The sequence below is a fragment of the Corvus hawaiiensis genome, chromosome 16 (genome assembly GCF_020740725.1).
Source record: "Corvus hawaiiensis isolate bCorHaw1 chromosome 16, bCorHaw1.pri.cur, whole genome shotgun sequence".
In the NCBI taxonomy this organism is placed as follows: Eukaryota; Metazoa; Chordata; class Aves; order Passeriformes; family Corvidae; genus Corvus; species Corvus hawaiiensis.
Genome location: NC_063228.1, coordinates 5,857,067 through 5,875,121, shown reverse-complemented (window position 1 = coordinate 5,875,121; position 18,055 = coordinate 5,857,067). Strand labels below are relative to the sequence as shown.

General features: G+C 56.0%; 1 protein-coding gene across 4 annotated transcripts in view; it reads left to right on the top strand.

Annotated features, from left to right (window-relative positions):
* The window catches only part of TNRC18 (trinucleotide repeat containing 18), a 55,150-nt gene that overhangs the window by 7,625 nt on the left and 29,470 nt on the right, over nt 1-18,055 (top strand). For all 4 annotated transcript variants that reach the window (XM_048321192.1, XM_048321194.1, XM_048321191.1 and 1 more), the window contains exons 2-8: nt 9,238-9,363; nt 9,775-11,580; nt 14,691-14,793; nt 15,181-15,386; nt 15,587-15,733; nt 16,230-16,414; nt 17,179-17,602. In XM_048321192.1, coding sequence (XP_048177149.1) covers nt 9,238-9,363; nt 9,775-11,580; nt 14,691-14,793; nt 15,181-15,386; nt 15,587-15,733; nt 16,230-16,414; nt 17,179-17,602 — 2,997 coding nt within the window. The remainder of the gene's footprint in view (nt 1-9,237; nt 9,364-9,774; nt 11,581-14,690; nt 14,794-15,180; nt 15,387-15,586; nt 15,734-16,229; nt 16,415-17,178; nt 17,603-18,055) is intronic.

Below are 18,055 nucleotides of genomic sequence, written 5' to 3'. Positions count from 1 at the left end.
CTGCTTGGGTCTCCCTAGCTGAGAGGTGCAAGCACATACGTGTGTATATGTACATATAGAGGGCACCCATGTAGTGCCTCACCTGATGGAGGGCTGGCCGTCCCTGCCTGGTGTCATCAGGGCCAGCTTGGCAATTTGTCAAGAGCCCAAGGGCTGTGCTTCCATTTGAATACGGATTTGCATAATTCATCAGGAATTAAACCGCACTGCCATAATATTTGCCTCTGTGTTTATCTCCCATTATCGGCAGCGGGGAGGTGTGGGGTCCTGGGTGTTTGCCGGCCACAGATACCCCTTTGCTTCATGGTTCAGCGCTTTTTTCGTGCAGAAGAGGTAGCGTGGGCTGATGTTCAGGAGGGTGTGGGAGGAGCAGGAGCCTCTGGAAGGAAAAAAGCCTGAGTGTGGGGTCAAGAGGAGAGGCTGGGCGCAGAGGCTGAGCTTTTGAGCCTGATTTCCTAAGAGAAAGAGTCTTACGAGATTCTGATCCGTGTGTGGATCCCTTTCTTCCACCCCCAGATGCCTGCAGCCCATTGCTGAATTTTTCCCAGGGTGGTTTAGGCCCCTGCAGGTGTTGTTTAAGTCAGTGCTGGGCTCTGGGAGAGGGATGCATTCACTCCTGTGGCACACAGAGCAGCACATGCAGGAGCATCCGGCTTCACCTTGCACTTACTGACCATGCTGTATCCAAGGGGAATCATGAAGCCGGAGCTGATGAACGCTTTTGGGTCATTGGCAATGTCCTTGCTGCAGCCCTGGGTGTTTCTCGGAGCTGATCACCTCTTGCTGCTGACTCCCTGTGTCGTGCTCAGTGACTGCTGACCATGTGGGCATTGATGATGTGGTGTCCAGGTCTGATCGTGGGTCTGTGCCTCAGTTTCCCCTTTGCAGTGCCACCCCCTTTGCAAGGTACCCCCAGAAGTGCTGAGCCACAGCAGCTGCTTTGCAGACAAGAGGGTTTAAAATAAGCAGCGATGGAGGCTGCGTCTCCCGGGCTTTGAGTCATCCTGGCTCGTGCTGACTGCGCCTGGCAGGAGCCTGGGAGGCAAAACAAACCCACATCCAGCTGCTGCCTCCCCGCCAGATGTTAGTGGTGGGGTGGCTGGTTGGGTTTCAGTGGTGGACCTACCAGCAAAGCAGATGGAGCTTCTGTGGGGAGATGCCACCTTTCTGGTGGCTGTGGTGAAACCCTGGTGGAACTGGTGGCTTGGGGCAGTCCCCAGCTTTGGGGATTTGCAGTTGGGCCATTGGGAGGAGGGGGCGAGATGAGCAGCCCTGGTCTGGCACTGTGTGGGCCTGGGTTTGCAGGATGGGGGGGCAGCGAAGCTCCTTCCAGCACTCCTGGCCTTGGGCATTGTGGGGACCATTCTGGACCTGAACTGTCACTGTGCTGGACAAGAGGACAGGCAGGGAGGAACCCAGGGGTGATCCTGCAGTGAACCCCCACCTACCACGCCACGCCGAGGGAAGGCAGCCAGGGCAGTGGGTGTCCACGGCCAGTGATGGGAAGCAGAGGAGAGGAGCAGGCAGGTGGCATTTACCTTTCCGTGGGCACCTGGTGTGTGTCCAGGGCTGCTGCTGCCCATCACACAGCAGTGTTTAATTTCTCAATGGGAGGGCAGGGAGATGATGCTGCACAGTCCCATTTAACCTGCTGGTGACCTGATCTTAAGTCATTGTGGCTGAAAATAGACCGTGTTCCCTCCAGGGCACAGCTAATGGTGCTGGGAAGGCTGGGATCTCTCTTTGAAGGCTGATTTAATTGCTGCTGGCAGGCACTCAGTGCAGGTGATGTGGGGACCAGCACCGGTGCCATCCCACAATAACCTCCCCCACCGAGCTCCTGTAGCTCTCTGGGCTCTGGCAGTGAAGGGTAACGAGCTCTTTTCTAATGAAGGCACGGGACAGTTCGTGGGTGGTGCTGGGTTAAATGTGCAGGCAGGGCTCGGGGTGGGGGAGCTCACTTGTTTGTATCGTCTTCTGCACTGAGTTTGGGTGATTAAAACAATAATACAATTTAGAAAAATGGGATGGGTTAAGTTTCTCTGCTTAGAAAGGAGGGGAAGCACCTGTACTGAAAGTGTGTGCCCAGTGCCAGTAGCAGAGTCAGTCTTAGAACCCCTGTGCTCAACACCAGTGGCTGAAGAATCTTCAACATCATGAAGGATGAACCCAACCAGAGCAAACACATTTTGATGCTGTCCTAGAAAATCAGGAGAGGATGGTGAGACTGCAATCTAGCAGCCAGGTTCCGCATTCCTGGGGATTCTGCTAATCAGTTTGAGAGTTAGATTATTATTTTTTCTATTTCCATACAGCATTTTAGTAAATGTGGAGCTGAAGATCCCACTGAGTCGCTCTTTGCTGTTTGAGGAGAGCTGTGTGGTTGTGTAGTGAGAGCCTGGAGGCTTCAATGGACCCCTGTTGGGGTGGCAGGTTTAATTATGCCAGTGGAAAAGGAGAGACATCCGCCATGGTGGGGGATTTCAGGCTGGGGGCATGTGGGAGAAGCTTCTGCTGTAGCAGCTGGCAGTGACCCAGGAGCGTTGACACTGGTTTGAGTGTCAGGATTAGTGTGGGACCGGATCGGTGCTACCCAGACCCCGTGTTTCGGGCTGAGTGGACTGGCTGCGCATCATGTCAAGAATCCCACTGGGATGGTTTCCATCCTGGCTCCTCCAATGTGAGGAAAAGCCACCTTCATTTTGCTAGAGCGATTCATGTCCCCACCCAGATGGCTTCTTGCTGTCCCCATGGAGATGCTGTTAATGGGGAGCTGGTGGGTGACCTTGTGGGGGATCTTCAGGGTGTCCTGTTGGTGTCCTTTTCCTGAGGCACTGGCATATCTTGGATTGCCTTTGTTCTGTTGCACGGTGGAAAGTAAGTCCACAGGACGTTGGGGCAGAACCAGGCATGAGCACCAGTCCCTTGAGCCCTTCCAGCCACTTCCCATTTTCTCCTCCTCTGCCATCTCCAGGCTGTTGGGGCTGTTCCAGCTCCTGGGTGAGGAGGAGGTGAGTGGCAGGGCTCTGCCTGATGATATTTATTTCCATGAAAGCAGGGAACCCCCCCATGTCCTATGCTCACACCCTGCCCTTCAGTATCCTATGGCTGTGGGGGACTGGTGATTCACCACGAGGGTGGCACGGCAGGAAAATCATGGCATGGCATCAGCACGGGGGGAATGGCTGCGGGAGGGCTGGTCGGAAACCTGATGCAAGCGCGCAGTGTTCCTGTGCTGACGCAGCTGCGAGCGATAGTAAATATTGAGTAAGAGCCACTTAAAAATAAAGCGGCCTGGACACAGATTCCCACGTGGAATAAAATAAAATTAAAAGAAACAATACAGAGCTGTACTGAGCTGGAGGGAGAACTCGCCTTGGCTTTTAAGGTAATGATTTGTGCAGCTGAAGGAAAGCGGCGCGGCACTGTTCAAGTCAGCAAAGGCCGGGAGTGTGGACCCCCCGCCAGAGGATGCTGTCTCCGAGCTCACCATGGCCCTTAGAAGATCAAATGGGGAGTTAAATTGCCCTGGCTGTTCTGGCTCCCGGGGATGGGATCGAAGGCTTTCAGGGGATGCAGAGAATTGAGGCTGTAAATTAGGGCTTTGAAGCTACTGCCAGTCCCATGGCATGGAGTGTAAATATGGCTTTTGGGGCAGTTTTTGGAGCGGAGGGTGGTGGGTTGTGACAGCAGCTTGGAGCTGCTGGGGACAGCGATAGGGACCAGCCGCCGCTGGAGTCCACATACATCTGATCCGGGGGCTTTGGTTTCAGCCCGGCTTGTTCAGGGGCTCGTATCACTGGTGTCTCGTGCATGGCACAGAGTCAAAGCAGCTCTGGTGCCTCGGGTGTCACTGGAGCTGCCCTGGCAGGCAGGGGAGGAGGTGGCAAAGATTTACACTGTCAGCACTCCGGCTCGCAGCTGTTTGCAGCCATAAATGTGTGCATGAGGAATAGCTGTGGCTGTGCCTCGCCGAGCTGCGCGGGGCAGAGATGGGGAGGTGTGTGCTGGAGGGGGACCCCTGAAAGAGTCTTCCCTGGGAATCTGCTGCTTCTGCAGGGAGAGGATCAGGGCTGCACTGATCATGGTAAGCACAGGCGGCTAGTGTGGTGTCCATTCTGCCGGTGGTGGGAAGGTGCTTGCTGTGCTTGGACCTTCCCTGCTTTCCTTTCCTCCCTCCCTGCCGGGGAGAACGTAAGCATTTATCCAGCTGTTTGTGGCGTGGACTGTTGTCCTAGTTGGCTGCCTGTGAGGCACTGCTAGCTGGACTGGGGGAGAGGTGGTTGTGCTCCCGGCCAAGAGTGGCTGCAGCTCCTGCTCTGTGCTGCGCCCAGCAGCCAGCTGAGAACCTGGCTGCAGCCGGGCTGCAAATCTCCCTTGAGTGCCCAGAGTTCAAAACATCCCATATATAATAAATCCAAATCTTCACCGCTGTGTTTCCCAGCCTTGCTAGGCTCAGACTGGAGGGTCCAAGGAGCCAGGCTTTATAGCTCAGGCTCTTCTGTGGCCACAGCCCCTTGCAGAGCACTGCGTGGTGCCAGCCTGAGGCCTTGCAGCGTGTCTGTCCATTGTGGCCAGGGAGGATGGGGCGAGATGCCGGCAGTTGGAAATGTTTCATAAGCGGCAGAAACGTGTAACGGGCAGATGGGGCTGATGGGGAAGAGTTTACTTCACTTCTCCCGGGGTGCTGGAGGCCACTGGTCTTCCGGTGCCAGGGCTGTGGCTTCTAAGCTGAGGATGGCTCTTGCTTGGCATGCTTTGCAGCCAGCAGTGCACGTGGCCACCTGTTATCCCATGTCAGCCACCAGGGCTGTCCAGCTGTGCTGGACTTGATTAAAGAGTCTTTTCCAACTGGAAGGCTGTCCCAAGGCATGAGCAGAGGCTTTGTGGATGCTGCTTCTCTCTGGTGTGTTGGTGCTCTTGGGTTAGTTTGGAAACATGGAATCAGACTGGGAGAGTGAATTCCTCATTGAGTGGTGTCTCCATGTTGCTCCCACTTGCTGTCCTTGACCCTTCATGGGTGTTCAGGTGAGCTGTCCCCTCTGCAGCAGGTTGGCAGCCAGTGTGGAGGGCAGTACGGGGATGCTGAAGGTGCCAGCCGGTCACCTACAGCTGAGGAGGGATGGAGCAGCTTTCCCAGTGCTGGCACACACCCATGTCACCTCGGGCGTGTAGCCTGGCTTATTGGCTGGAGCTGTGTCCACAGGGGCATCTGTTCAGTTCCAGCATGTTGCCTCCAGCATGCCCTCCTCCTGTCTGGCTCTTTAACAACCCAGCCTTGACTGACTTGTCCAGCTGGGATTGAATTTCAGTCTTGAGGTGTGAGGGGCCAAGTCAGAGAGAGCCCCATGGGTTTAAAACTCCAGGTGACCAGTGGCAGCCCCCTCTACTGAGGGCATGTCTGCCCGCCCTCTTTCCCCAGCTCTGCCTGGGGGTGCTTTCTGTCGTCTCCCTCCTCACAGGGACCTTTGGCAACCCCAAGTGGGCTGAGCACGTGGGGTCTGTTTCCCTCCCACTTCCCCCAGCGCGACCTCCAGCCTCCAGACGTTTGGCGTGTGGTTTGTGCGGTCACTGGTATCTCATCTCCTCATCGGTCACATCCCCTCTCGGTGGTGAGTCACCCGAGGCCGTACCTCTTCCCCAGAACCCGTGCCATTTTGGAGAGCTGAGCAAAGATGAAGAAGATGTTTTCAAGTGGGCTGACACATCTGCACCCGCCAAGTTCCTTTAATAACAGCCCTTAGTGATTTATGTCTCAACTGTGCAAAACAGGTATGTTTTATAATCTTGGAGCTGGGAAGGAGGAGGACAGGTGTGTTCATCCGCTGCAGCAACTGGAGCATCACAGGGGTTGCATTTTGGCTGCTGGCTATAGGGATGAGGTGGTTCGAGGGACGATCTCTGTGCCCTGAACCCTTTTACCCTCAGAGCTGGGCTGCTTTGGATCATGTGTGTCCTTGCTGGCATGAGGTAAGTGTTGGTGGTGCCTTTCCCAGGCAGTCAGAGGCCAAGCTAATGGGCACACGCATGTGTTTGGCGTCGTGTAAGTTGGCAGGGAAGGGGGGGCACAGCCAGTCTGGGCTTGGCAGCGTTGCCAACTCGCACCTCCCTGCCTGTGCTGTGGTGCCAGACCGCCTCTGGGCAAGCAATCGGCTAGAGGAGTGTGGCTCAGCCTGCTGAGACCTGTCGGCGTGTCCCGGGGCAAAGCGGATCTTGTGCTGGTTCAGCAAACACTCTGGCCCCAGGCAGATGGAGATGGTTGTGGTTTCCCCTTTTCCCCTCCCTTTCTCCTGGCAGAAGCCCATGGTTGGGGTGAGCTGTGCGTTGCTCACTGCGGTAGAGTTTCTCCCCTTGGCATCGCTTTCTGGCATGGAGATCCAAGGAGGCAGCGACTCACCCGCGGCCGCCTCCTGCCAGTGCAGCTCCTGAGCGCATGGAGGAGCAGCTTCACCTCCAGGTCCCGCCCAGGGCACTGGGGCAGCAGGTTTTGGGCTGCGTGCGAGCCTTACACCAGCCCGTCAGCGTGGCTGCTGGAGGGCTGTACGGAGGAAGGGATGCTCTGGCAGTGCCTTGAGGTTGGATTTGCATTGGGTTCATCCCCAGGAAAGCTGTGGTTCGGTTTCCTTCTCCCTACTCTGGCTCTGGTTCCTGGCAGGGAACAAGCCAGGTAAATACAGCCTGTGCAGCTTCGTCAGGCACTTTGCAAGGGAAAACAGTGTCGCTGGTAGACCCGAGGCTGGAGTTCAAGTGGTTCTCTGGTTCTGCTGCTGGTCACAGCTGCATGATGCAGCAAGTCATTGCACCTGCCTATGCCTCAGTTTCTACAACTGCAAAAGTTTGGAATTGCTTTGAGCTCCTGTGCTGGGCTTATGCCTCTCTAAGGAGCAGCACTGCTGCTGTGGGCTTCTGGAAATTATTGGGAAGGGCTGCCTGGTGTGATGTGGCTTTGGGGCTTGGCAGGTGGCATCAGTTCAGTTCTGCTGCTGTTTCCCAGATGGCATGGTGACACTGCCTGGCAGGGCTCCTAACCTCTCCATCTGAACCTGTCCCCAGCTTGGACACTTCCCATTCCTCCTCCCGCTCCTGCAGATCTGAGCTGAGGCTGGGTCACTGCAGCAGGATGTGATGATGCTTACTGGGGAGGAAGCCCCAGAACATTTGGGGCTGGGACTGAGCCTGTGTTATCCCTGGGCAGGATATGATGCCAAAAGCAGGGAGATGCCCTCAGAGGACCAGGGATGTAACTGGTACCAAAACCTCTTTGGGTACCAGTAGCTTAAGCTGTGTGCAGGTGTCCCTGTGCTGGATGGCAGTGCTGGAGTGTGTCCCTTCCCTGGAGCCCTGCAGGTGGCTTCATGTCCTTGCACCACGTGCAAGTGGGGACATGCCATGGCATCTGTGTACGGTGGTGTCTGCAGCATGGGATGTGTCTCGCCGTGATCCCCATGCTGGTGTTTCTGCCTGCTGGAGCAGCTGCAGCTGGGATTGATGCCTGGCTGGGAGAAGGGGCTCACGTGGGGATGTCTGCAGCCAGAGCCTCCGGGCTGGTGTGGCATGGGGTGCTCCAGGGGCTTTGCCATGCTGCAGCCATGTGCTCTGCCAGATGGGACTCGTGTTCCCTTGGAAATGTGTTGCTCCTGCTCCAGATGCTGGCTCGTTGCCAGCCCAGCCATACCGGAGCGGTGACGATGACACAGCCGAGGCAAACATGGTGTGGAGTGGAGCTGCTCACAGCTAAGCTGGGGTGGGTGTTCTTGAGTTCTACCCAGCTCTCTCCAGCTCTGGAGAAAAGGTGTTTGGAAATGCTTCAGTGTGGAGGTTTTGGGGTTACCAAGGAGAGGCATGTGTGCACGCTCAGTGCCTTTGCAGCAGCGTGCTCAAGGTTAAACAGCAGGTTTTGCCTGCTGGGAACGGGCCCGGTGCTGAACTGCACGGGCACAGCAGCTCCCCTGGTCCTGCTGCTGGAGGGTTGGCGTGTGCGGGCGATGCCGCTGGGATCTGTCGGGCGATGGACGCGGGCCAGGAGCTGCGCGGAGCACCGCGTCGGTGAGGCACATATGCCGGGATGCAAACATGTACACGAAAGAGATCCTGGCTGTCTAAATAATGTGAAATATTGACTAGCTCTCGCAGATGGTGCTCCACGTGCAGCTTCGGGGACTGAACTTCTCTGTCTCCCCTTGGGTTTTGGTGCGATGTTGTTTTGAGCCAGTTGGATGCTGGACTCTTGACAAACTTGTTGCCTGGTTGCTTTCAGCGGGATCGTTGAATCTGGGGTACATTGGTGGCCAAAGGAGGCTGAGGGGAAGGGAGGGGAGGAGGGTTGCAGTGGGCTTGACTGGCTCCTTCAGATTCTCCTGATGGCTTTTACTCAGTTTTTAAATTACGGCATGGACTGGGATGCTAGTTCTGGCGCAGCGCTGGGTTTGTAGTGTTGCATGGGTGTCGTTTGGTGGCAGTGTTGGAGAGGAACTGCTGCCTGTAGTCAACACTGGGTGTTATTACCACTATTGTGGTGATTGTATTCACTGAGGAAATGATGACAATTTGCATTAGGGTGTTGCTAGGGATCCAGCGTCCAGGACATCCAGACCTCTGGCAGCAGGGTCATGGGGATATGCTGCTTTCCTATCAGCTCTTGGATGGTTGTCATGCTTTCTCCTCTGTTTTGCCTTCCTCTGGGATGAGATGCTGTGTTTGGATATGTGAAACTGTGCTTTTTGTGAGCTGTCCTGGAGGATGCTCTTGTGTTTTCCCAAAGCCTGTACCCAGTGCTGGGCAACTGCAGTGGGGACAAGCTGTGTTGGCAAAGCTGTGCTGGCAAGAAGGTCTTATCACAGCTCTGGAAGCATGTTGGGGAGTGCCCTCACCCACAGGCTGCTGTACTTGTGATAAAACATCTTACCAGCCAGGTGGTTTGGTCACTGAGCCTTCAGGTGTCAGGCTGTGCTCAGGAAGCAGCACGCTCCATTTGCTGCAGAGTTGGAGCCTCGCAGAGGTGCCCGGGGTGAGCTGGGGGACCCGCAGTGGGGGTCAGTACCTGAAGTGGGGTCCCCGAGCAGCGGTCCCCACGCTGGGCTGTGTGGGCTGTGTGTCACCGCGTGCGTCCCCGCCGCCGCTCCTGGCATGTGAGGGACCGACAGCCACAACAGTCTGTGCTCCTGCAGGGCTCGTTCCAAGGCAGCGTGCTGCTCGGGATAAAACATGTTTCCCTCTTCTGTTTCCCATTTTCTGCAGGCTTTTCCCATCTGCCTAACGGTCTCTACCCATCATACATTCCCCTGAGCCACCTCGAACCTCCCAGTGCTGGCAGTCCGCTCCTGGCCCAGCTGGGACAGCACAGCCTCTTCGAGTCGCAGAAAGGTGAGTCTCAGACCCTGTGTGCCCTTCCCACAGTCACTCCTGGGTACTTACCCTGTCCTTTGGGCTTGTTTGGCTGCTGGAGTTGCTGGATGCTTGAGTGTTGGGGGTGAAGATCACCCCTTGGGTGGTCAGCCAGGGATGTTTTCTGGGCTGAGCAGTACCAAGGTTTTGGATGTGGCTGTCCTGTAGGAATGCTGGCCAGGTCCCTCCTTGAAGCCCCAGTGTGCATCAGAGACAGGGCTGTCTTGCATCCCGCATGGAGGAACCTGCTTGGTCTCCTTTGCCCTGGGCCTTTCTGTTTAAGGCATCCTTGAAATCCAGTCTTTCCTGGTTTGCCACCTCTTGCCTGTCTCTGTGTAGGACTGAAGGGGTTGGAAGCCTGTGATAATTTTGGTTGCTTTTACTCTACAGATGGATTCTACCTGTCCAGCCATGCGGGCCAGTCCGCTTTGCACCCGCAGCCTCCCCTCTCAAGGACCGTGGGCAGCCACACGTCGAACACTTTGCTCCGGGAAAAGGAGCTTGGGCAGCTGCACAAGAGCTCGAAAGAAGGCCTGAAAGACCCTGGTGGGAAGGAGCGGGCATGCCGGAGCGATCTGTCCCTGCCCTTTGCCAAGAAGGAGAGCAAGCCGAAGGAGGAGCCCCGACCCCGCAGCGTGGTTGACCTCACACAGGACACCAAGCCCGACAGCGACCGGAAAGTGAGTGTGGTGGAGAAGGCAGTGAAGGTCGGCGAGCGTCTCTCGCCATTCCTGGCCGAGCACATGCCAAATCGGGGCGCAGGCAGTGGGGAACCCAAGTCCAAGAACCCGCTGCAGAGTTCTTCCCTCAGCAACTGCAACGGTGGCGGGGACCCCATGCTGAAGGTCCTGGGTGCTGAGCAGGACCGCTGTGCCAAGGATCCCGCTCGGCACGATGAGAACATGAGGCCTTCTGCGCACGCCCACGCGGAGCGGCTGAAGCGGGGGGAGCCCCTCCTGCCCTCCGTGGGCGCTTTGCACGTCTCCTGTAGCTGTCCATCCCCACACCCCTCGCAGACGGGGAAGATGACGCCGGCCACAACATTCCCTCCGCAGCCCGTCCATTCCAGCATGTACACCATCTTCCCGCCGGCCAAGGAGCTGGGGAGAGAGCACAAAGTCATCGCCCCCACCTTCGTGCCTTCGGTCGAAGCCTACGATGAGAGGAGCGGGCCCATCCAAATCGCCTCCCAGGCCCGTGACAACAAGGGGAAGGACAAGGACCTTGGCAAGGTGGGGGTGCTGCAGTCGCCCACGGAGCGTTGCCTTGCAGATGCCTCCCGCACACTCTTGTCCCAGGACTTTTCTTGTCACAGTGATGCCAAAAGGATGGAGGTTCTGAGAGAGAAGGGTTCGGTGATCAGGACGAACTCCATGGCACTGAAGAGACAGGTCACTTCAGAGCCCTTCCTCAACCGGCCGGGGCTGGGCTCTCCGGAGAGCAGGGAGTTCCTGGCCTCCAAGGATTTGCTGAAGCCGAGTCCGGAGGCAGAGCATCGCCCCTGCGAGCGGGACCGCTTCCAGCGATCCAGCTCCAAAGAAGCAGCAAAGGTCTATGGCACTTTGGACTCTTCCCGGCAGCACCTGGACCACGGTCAGCTGAAACCGCCGGAGCAGAAGTGGAAGCCCTTTGAGATGGGCAACTTTGCCACTACGCAGATGGCAGTGCTGGCCGCGCAGCACAACCACGTCAGCCGGGTGGAGGAGGAAGCCAAGAAGGTCTACCTTGACCCCAGCGGCTTGCCGCGGTCCTCGGTGGTGGGCTCGCGGGGTGCCGCAGACGTCCTGCACCCCGCCTCGCACGGCGAAGGCTCGGCCATGCAGAGCCTCATCAAGTACAGCGGCAGCTTTGCCAAGGAGACGGCGTCCCGGCAGAGCTGTGGCAAGAAGAGCCCCTTTGGGGGTTTGGGCAATGTGAAGCTGGACTCTGCACAGCTGGGAGCCTCCAAGGTGCAGCAGCTGCTGCTGCAGCAGCCTGCGAAGCAGCTAAAGAGGGACCCTGAGAGACCTGAGAGTGCCAAATCCTTTGGCCGTGAGAGCATTGGCTCCCAGGGCGAGGTGGAGGTGAGGCACTTGCCTGTTGGCATCGCTGTGGCTGTGGCCCGGCAGAAGGACAACAGCAGCAGCAGCAGCAGCAGCAAACTGGGGCCCAGCTTGGCAGACCGGGATCGTTCGCTGTCTCTCAGCAGCATCAAAGGTTGGTTCCCTAGGGCTTGTCTCAGGGCTTCCCTGGAGGATCTGTTCCCTGGGAAGAGCAGCCACCCTGTGCAGGCTGTGTGCCATGAACTGAGTTTGGCATCTTCAGCTCCTTTTGCCTCCCTTGCCAGCCAAGGACATGTTGTAAACCACAGTGGGAAGCAAGACCCCCTGTGCAAGAGGTAGTCAGTCCCCTGTCCCTGCTTCCCGTCCCTCTGGCCACTTCTGAGGACAATCCCACTCCATGAGTTTGATCCATTAGCAAAGGGAGTGACACAGAAACCTCTCGAGCCACCTTTGTGCTGGTGTTGTAATCTCATGGTTTTGATTTAAGCCGTGGTGCTGGCAGGAGGGGGATGGCACCAGAGAGATTTTGGTTCTCTGCTTGGCCTGTGTCGCAAGAGAACACCCGGGGGCTGCCCAGCACGGGGCTCTGGTGTGCCAAGGAGCAATGCCAAAGCGAGCGGCTGGCCAGCAATGGTTGGCTCTCCATTTTTAGCTTGTCTTCCCCATTTTTCTGCCTTTGCCCCCCGCTCCCAAAACTCAGTGGCAAGAAGCAGTTTCCCTCAGGCAGCAGCCCCTCTCTCCATTCCCATCGCCTCCCAGTGCCCTCCCCACAGCCGGGCGGGAGCCGGCCGAGGACCTCGTGGGCAGCACAGGGAGCTGTTTGTTCAGCCGTTCAGTCGTCCCAGACGCTCCCAGCTTGCGTTAAATGTAATTTACTGAGCTGAACTAAAAGGCTGCAAACAAGGGTTGAATTCTGGCAGGCCTCTGGGCTCGTTGCTAAGTGATGCAGTTGGCTTTCAGACAGAAAACAAGACTGCTTTTCTCCTCCTCTCGCCCCCCAAATGCTGCCCCCCCTTTGTGTGCCAGGAGATATTCGTCTAATAACATTAGCTTGCTTGCGCTGAGTGGACGGTGCTTGAATGTTTAGACCTTTTAAGAAGGAGAAAGCAGGCTTTAGTTGGCTAATCTGTAGTATTTGGCAAGTAAAATGCAAGTATTTAGTACTGGGCATTGGTTGTCAAGGGAACGGACCTAAGCCTTTCCTCCATGCATAACTGATTGAATTTTTCTATGCAGTCCATGCGTCATGTTCATATATATAGACAGAATGATCATTCACTGTCTGGACAATCCTCGTTCTGTCCAGAAAAGAGACTGTCCTGTTGGTGGGATGGAGGCTGGGCGGGAATTAGAGGTCCTTCAGTGTGTATGTTTGGATGGGGGGTGGAAAAAAGATGGTAAACTCGTCTAGAAATAATGGAGCACAAGGAGTGTAGATGGGAGAGGGAGGAGCGATGATAAAATAACAAAATAACGCTTTTTTAATGACAGTGTGGGGGTGGGGGTTAACTCACCTCATGCCGAGGAAGGGAGGGCGGCTGTGAGCTCTCCAAGGAATTGCTCCATAGTGCTGACACCAAAGAGACAGCTGGGCATTGATTGGGGAAAAGAAATAGGAAAAGGGGCTCCAAAGGGGGAAAACCCTGGGCTAGGGTGTGGAAAGGGAATGCTGGCAGAGAGGCAGTGATGCAGTTGGCTTTCAGACAGAAAACAAATACCTTCGTATTTGGGCTCCTGAGGGATTTGTGAGCCCCCGTGCTGTGGAGACTGGGGAGTGAAAGTGAGCAACGGAGGCTGGGGGGGGGCATCATTCAGTGAGTTGGGGGGCTGGTTGGGGCTGGTTGGGCTGCACGTCGTGTCCTGGCGGGCTGTGAGGGAGATGTGGTGACCCTGGAAAGTCCTTTGGGAGGGAGAGCTGTGTGCCAGGTTTTAAAGCATCTTTGTTTTTTGCCCGGAGCCTGTGGAAGGAGCCTTGGGGAAAGGAGCTGGGAGAGATGTTGTCTTGTTCCTGGATTCCTTCTGACAGTAAAAGCTGAGGGAATTGGAGACTTGACAGCAAAAAACCCATGGGCTGTCCAGGTTTGTGGAAATACACACTAGAGCTCTCCTTGAAAAGACTGCCTGTCAGCAGAATAGACTTGATGTTCCGAGATGTTTTCCCGTGTGCCAAACCATATCCAGACAGGAGAATGAGGACCCTGGGAAGGGCTGCTGGGGTGCAGTCCTGCGAGGCTGGGTGTTGGCTGCAAGCAGGGCTGAGATTTAGGAGTGGATTGTATCACCAAAGCATAGGAGAGGGGCAACAGGGAATTGTGTGAAAAATGAATATGCAAGAAAGAAGCTAGGGGAAAAAACTAGGGAAAAGCGAGCTTAAAATCAGGCAGCTGCAGTGAAGACCTTGGATAAAGGAAAGGGTGGCCTTAATACCTGGTCCTGGCAGAGCCAAGTGAGGCTCTGCTGCTTGCTCCTGTGAAGGTGCCTCGTAGCCTCTCACAGATGAAGCTGCTGCCATGCCAGGCTGTATTTGCAAGAGCTGTTCTGATTGTGGACAAGTGGTTTCTCCAGCCAAACATCCAGCTCCCTTTTTGGATTCCTGCCCTCATCTGCCATATGTGTCCCTACCTCATCAGACCCTTTCTTGTTGCGTGTCTCAGGGGGGATGCAGATTCCTGATAATGGGTTGAATTGCAGAGTGGAGTGCACTGGTTTTGTGAGGGTCTGTATTGTTGGTTCTGCCTGTTGCAGAAGGACAGGGATTCAGAGCATACCCAGTGCTTCCCAGACTGGTTTACAAGATCAAAAGGTGCTTCAGAAAGTGCAGAGATAAAATCCTTCCCCTCCCTGAGATGTTCTAGGCAGGACTGTGTGGTTTGATGGAGGATTTAGCTGCATCTCAGCTCTTTCTGGGATGGGAAATCTGTCACTGTCCTTCAGCACAGTGGTCCCTTTGGCCCTGTTGCTCCCAGGCTGGTGGCTGTGCTGTCCTGGGAGACCAGCCTGGCCTGGCAAGTAGCCCCTTGATGTCTTGGAGACATGAACCTCAGAACACGTGCACTTGGGTGCTACGAGGAGAATATTGCTTTAGAGAGAATATCTTGATCACACAGAGAGCCTTGCCTGGTCTTTCAGGATTTGAACCTGGAACATCCTTGGGGACATTGATGTTTGGGTGTATTGGCTCCCAGACAGTGCTCCTCCATGCCCAGAGGGGACGGCTTTCTCGTGACCATTTCTCCTGTCTGATGGTGCTGGGTTGTCTCGTAGGGCACGGACGCTCCGAAGATGACTGTGGGGATGAGAGAAGCCGCCACCGGGACAGCCACCTCCTGGCAGGGCGCTTGGAGCGGGATCAGGAGAAGCTGCTCAGGTGAGGGTTGGAGGGAGGCGAGGTCTTTTGCTGTAGTGTCACAAGCTGAGCTGAGGGACAACCTGTCCAGAGAGGATTGCATCCATCCTGCTGTAGGTGTTGGCACCAAACTGGTGCAGCGAGGGATGCTGAGTGGGGTACACAGGGCTGTAGGCAGATCCTGAGTCCTCAGCAAGCACACCTAATAGACAGCTGCAAATCCATGCCTGCTCCAAGGGCTGGAGAGGTGGAATGTTTTATTCTAGACATGACACCTCCATCACAGCTCTCCTTGAGTGACTGACCCTGGTTTGCAAACACTCGTTCTGCAGGCTGGTCCATACTCCTGGGCACCTCCATCACTCGGACCCTCTCTCACTCTCTCTCTCTTACCTCCTCCATCCCCAGAGAAAGCAAGGAGCTGGCAGATTTTGCTCGAATACACCCCTCTAGCTGCGCCACGAACGGTTTAAACTCCAACCTCATGGTGACGGGAGGCCCAGCCCTGGCGGGCTCTGGGCGCTGGTCTGCAGACCCGGCTTCGCACTTGGCAGCCCACCCCTGGCTCCCCAGGACAGGGAGCCCCTCCATGTGGCTGGCTGGCCATCCCTATGGTGAGTGCCCTGGGAGGGAGCAGTGTCATGGGGTGTTCACACCAATGAAATCCAGGGAAAAGTGTTGCTACAGCCCAGTGAGGCTGTTTGAGGAGCACAGGGAAAAGGGAAGGAGGCATTTCGGAGCAGTAGATGACTTCTTGTGTGGGTAGGAGCTGTCTGCATTCCCTGAGTTGTGACTTTGGTGTTTTTTCTTCCAGGACTTGGTCACCCTTCCCTGCACCAGGGCATGACTCCAGGCTTCCCCCCTGCCATGGGGGGAGCTCTCCCTTCTGCCTACCAGTTTGCCAGAGATCCGCAGTCCGGGCAGCTTGTTGTGATCCCCAGCGAGCACTTGCCTCACTTTGGTAAGGATGTGAGCGTGTTCCTGAGGACCATTCTTTGACAGCTGGGGGGAAAACAGCCTTTTGGGAGGGCCAGAGAGGAGCATACATACCTGTGGGGACCAGCAGCCACAGCTGTAGGGTGGGTGTGAGTGGGCCTCTTACTAGGTGTGTTTTGGAGATGGAAATGTGTAATCTTTAGCAGAGGCTCTTCATCCCCTGTGGGACCCTGCGGAGTTTGATCCTTGGTTAGAAGAATCTATTCATAGGCTCAGCCGTGGACAGTCACACCAAGGGTGCCTGGAAAGCAAGTCTGATGGCCCTAGGGCACAGGGGTGGTGGGATTGGGGCTGCCGAGGGGAACACAGCACACTTTCCCCTCTGATTCCTGGTTGTATAGCCCAGTCTTTGGCATCCCCCATACTCTGGGACTGTAGAGAGTGTTGCCCTGAGTGATCCTGAATCCTTTGTCCATCCTTACCCTGCGGCCTCCCTGACTGCATCTCTGCTCATTCCACAGCGGAGCTGATGGACCGGGCACCCCCCCTGTGGCCCGCTATGTACCCCCCGACCAGGAGCTCCCTCCAGCACGCTCACCAGCTCCAGCTCCTCTCCCATCAGCAGCTGCTGCGGCAGCACGAGCTGTACATCCTGCAGCAGCAAGCAGCCCACGCCATGGAGCTGCAGAGGAGTGCCCAGCTCGTGGTATGTTTTCAAGAACTTCTTGCTTGGCCGTGAAACGAGCCTGAAGTTGGAGTGTCTGGGGAGAAAATGCAGCTGTGCCTGTGTGGCAAGTGCGTCTCAAGGATATGGATGCATTGAGTGATCCTGCCCTGGTCCTTGGGATGTGAAGCATTTGGTGTATCCTGCCGTTAGAGTGGGTTTTGGAGGGGTTTGGTGTAGAGCCATTGAGCAGTGCTGTCAGGAGAGCTGCCCAGCAGCAGCACAACCTGGATTCCTTCCCTAGGGATGTCTCCGCATAGCTGAGTGGTTTCATTCTTGGTCACCTCCAAACAAACCTCCTGAGCAGCTCAGAGAAGCAGCTTCAGGACTTGCAGCAGTCACACTGGCTCCTGGAGACAGCTCCCATTCATGAAAGGGTTTTGGAAGTCATGAGCTTTTATTTGGGTGTTTTACACCCATTCATTTTTATAGTGGTCCTCTGGTTTTCGACCTTCCTTTGTGTGTGGGCTTGCTAGGCTGGAGGCTTGGAAATAGAAATGGTTTGCTTTGGATGCAAGTGAAAGCTGAGATATCCTTCTCATGATTCCTGGAGCTGGGAGTTAGTAGAGAAGCTATTGTAGATCAGTGTCACCCTCTGTCAGATTGGTCTTCAAATGGTCTTGCACTGGGGAATGTGTGTTTTATTACAGTGCATATTTGATAAGACCATGTTTTGGTCTTGCTTGGTGGTAGGTCAGTGCCACTTTCCAGATGTTGTGCTGAGTTTTGCTCTGTTCTTGTCACAGGAGAGGTTGAAGGCAAACGAGCAGCGTGTGGATGTGGAAGAAAAGGTGACAAAACGGAACCTGGACAGTGCCAAGTCAGGCCTTTCCTCCTCTGCCCCGGGACTGGTGCACCGAAAACCACCTGTGCTGTCTCCCAGCGCCTCCACGTCCTACAGCAAGGCTGTGAGTCCACCTCCCCTCTCTCCCAGGGCCTCACCCGTGTCTGTGCTCAAAGCTGAGGTGATCCAAAAGATGGAGGAGCCACCTTCGCAGCCAGCCTACTCCTACCCTGCCACCCCCAGTTCCCATCCTTCCAGCCCGCCCCCCGCCTCTCCACCCCCTGCCCCTGCCATCCCTCCAAAGGAAGAGGCGCCCGAGACCGTGGAGAAGAAAGACCTGGAGCTGGAAAAAGAGGCTGCTGGTCCATATCAGGCCTTGTTCCCAGGTAAGAGAGCCCTGCTTTGGCAGAGTCCCATTGTGTTTGTGCCTGCCTCCCTTTTTCTCCTCGGCTCTTTCCTGCTTCTGTCCCTTCCCCTAGGGAAAACCACATAGCTCCTCTAAAAGGCAGGGGAGAGGGAAGGAGCAGGGGTAGTGTGATGGACTGGGATCGATGCCTGGATCCCTGGGGCTGTAGGCTCTCTTCTTCCCTTGGGCTGAGCCTGGGTTGGTTGTTCCAGGGCTGGAGTCCCAGTGGGAGAGGAGGCAGGAGGCAGATCTCTCTCCAGTTGCATGAAAGTGCTGGAAAGGTGCAGAAGGGACCTCTGGGTGCTGCTGCATGTGGCAGCTTGGTCAGGAGAGAGGTGCCCAAAGCACCTATTGCTTGAGAACAGGAGGAGACCAGAGATGATGGAAGCCAAGGGAAACAGCTTTATGCCTTAGCCAGAGAGAAGGTGCTTTG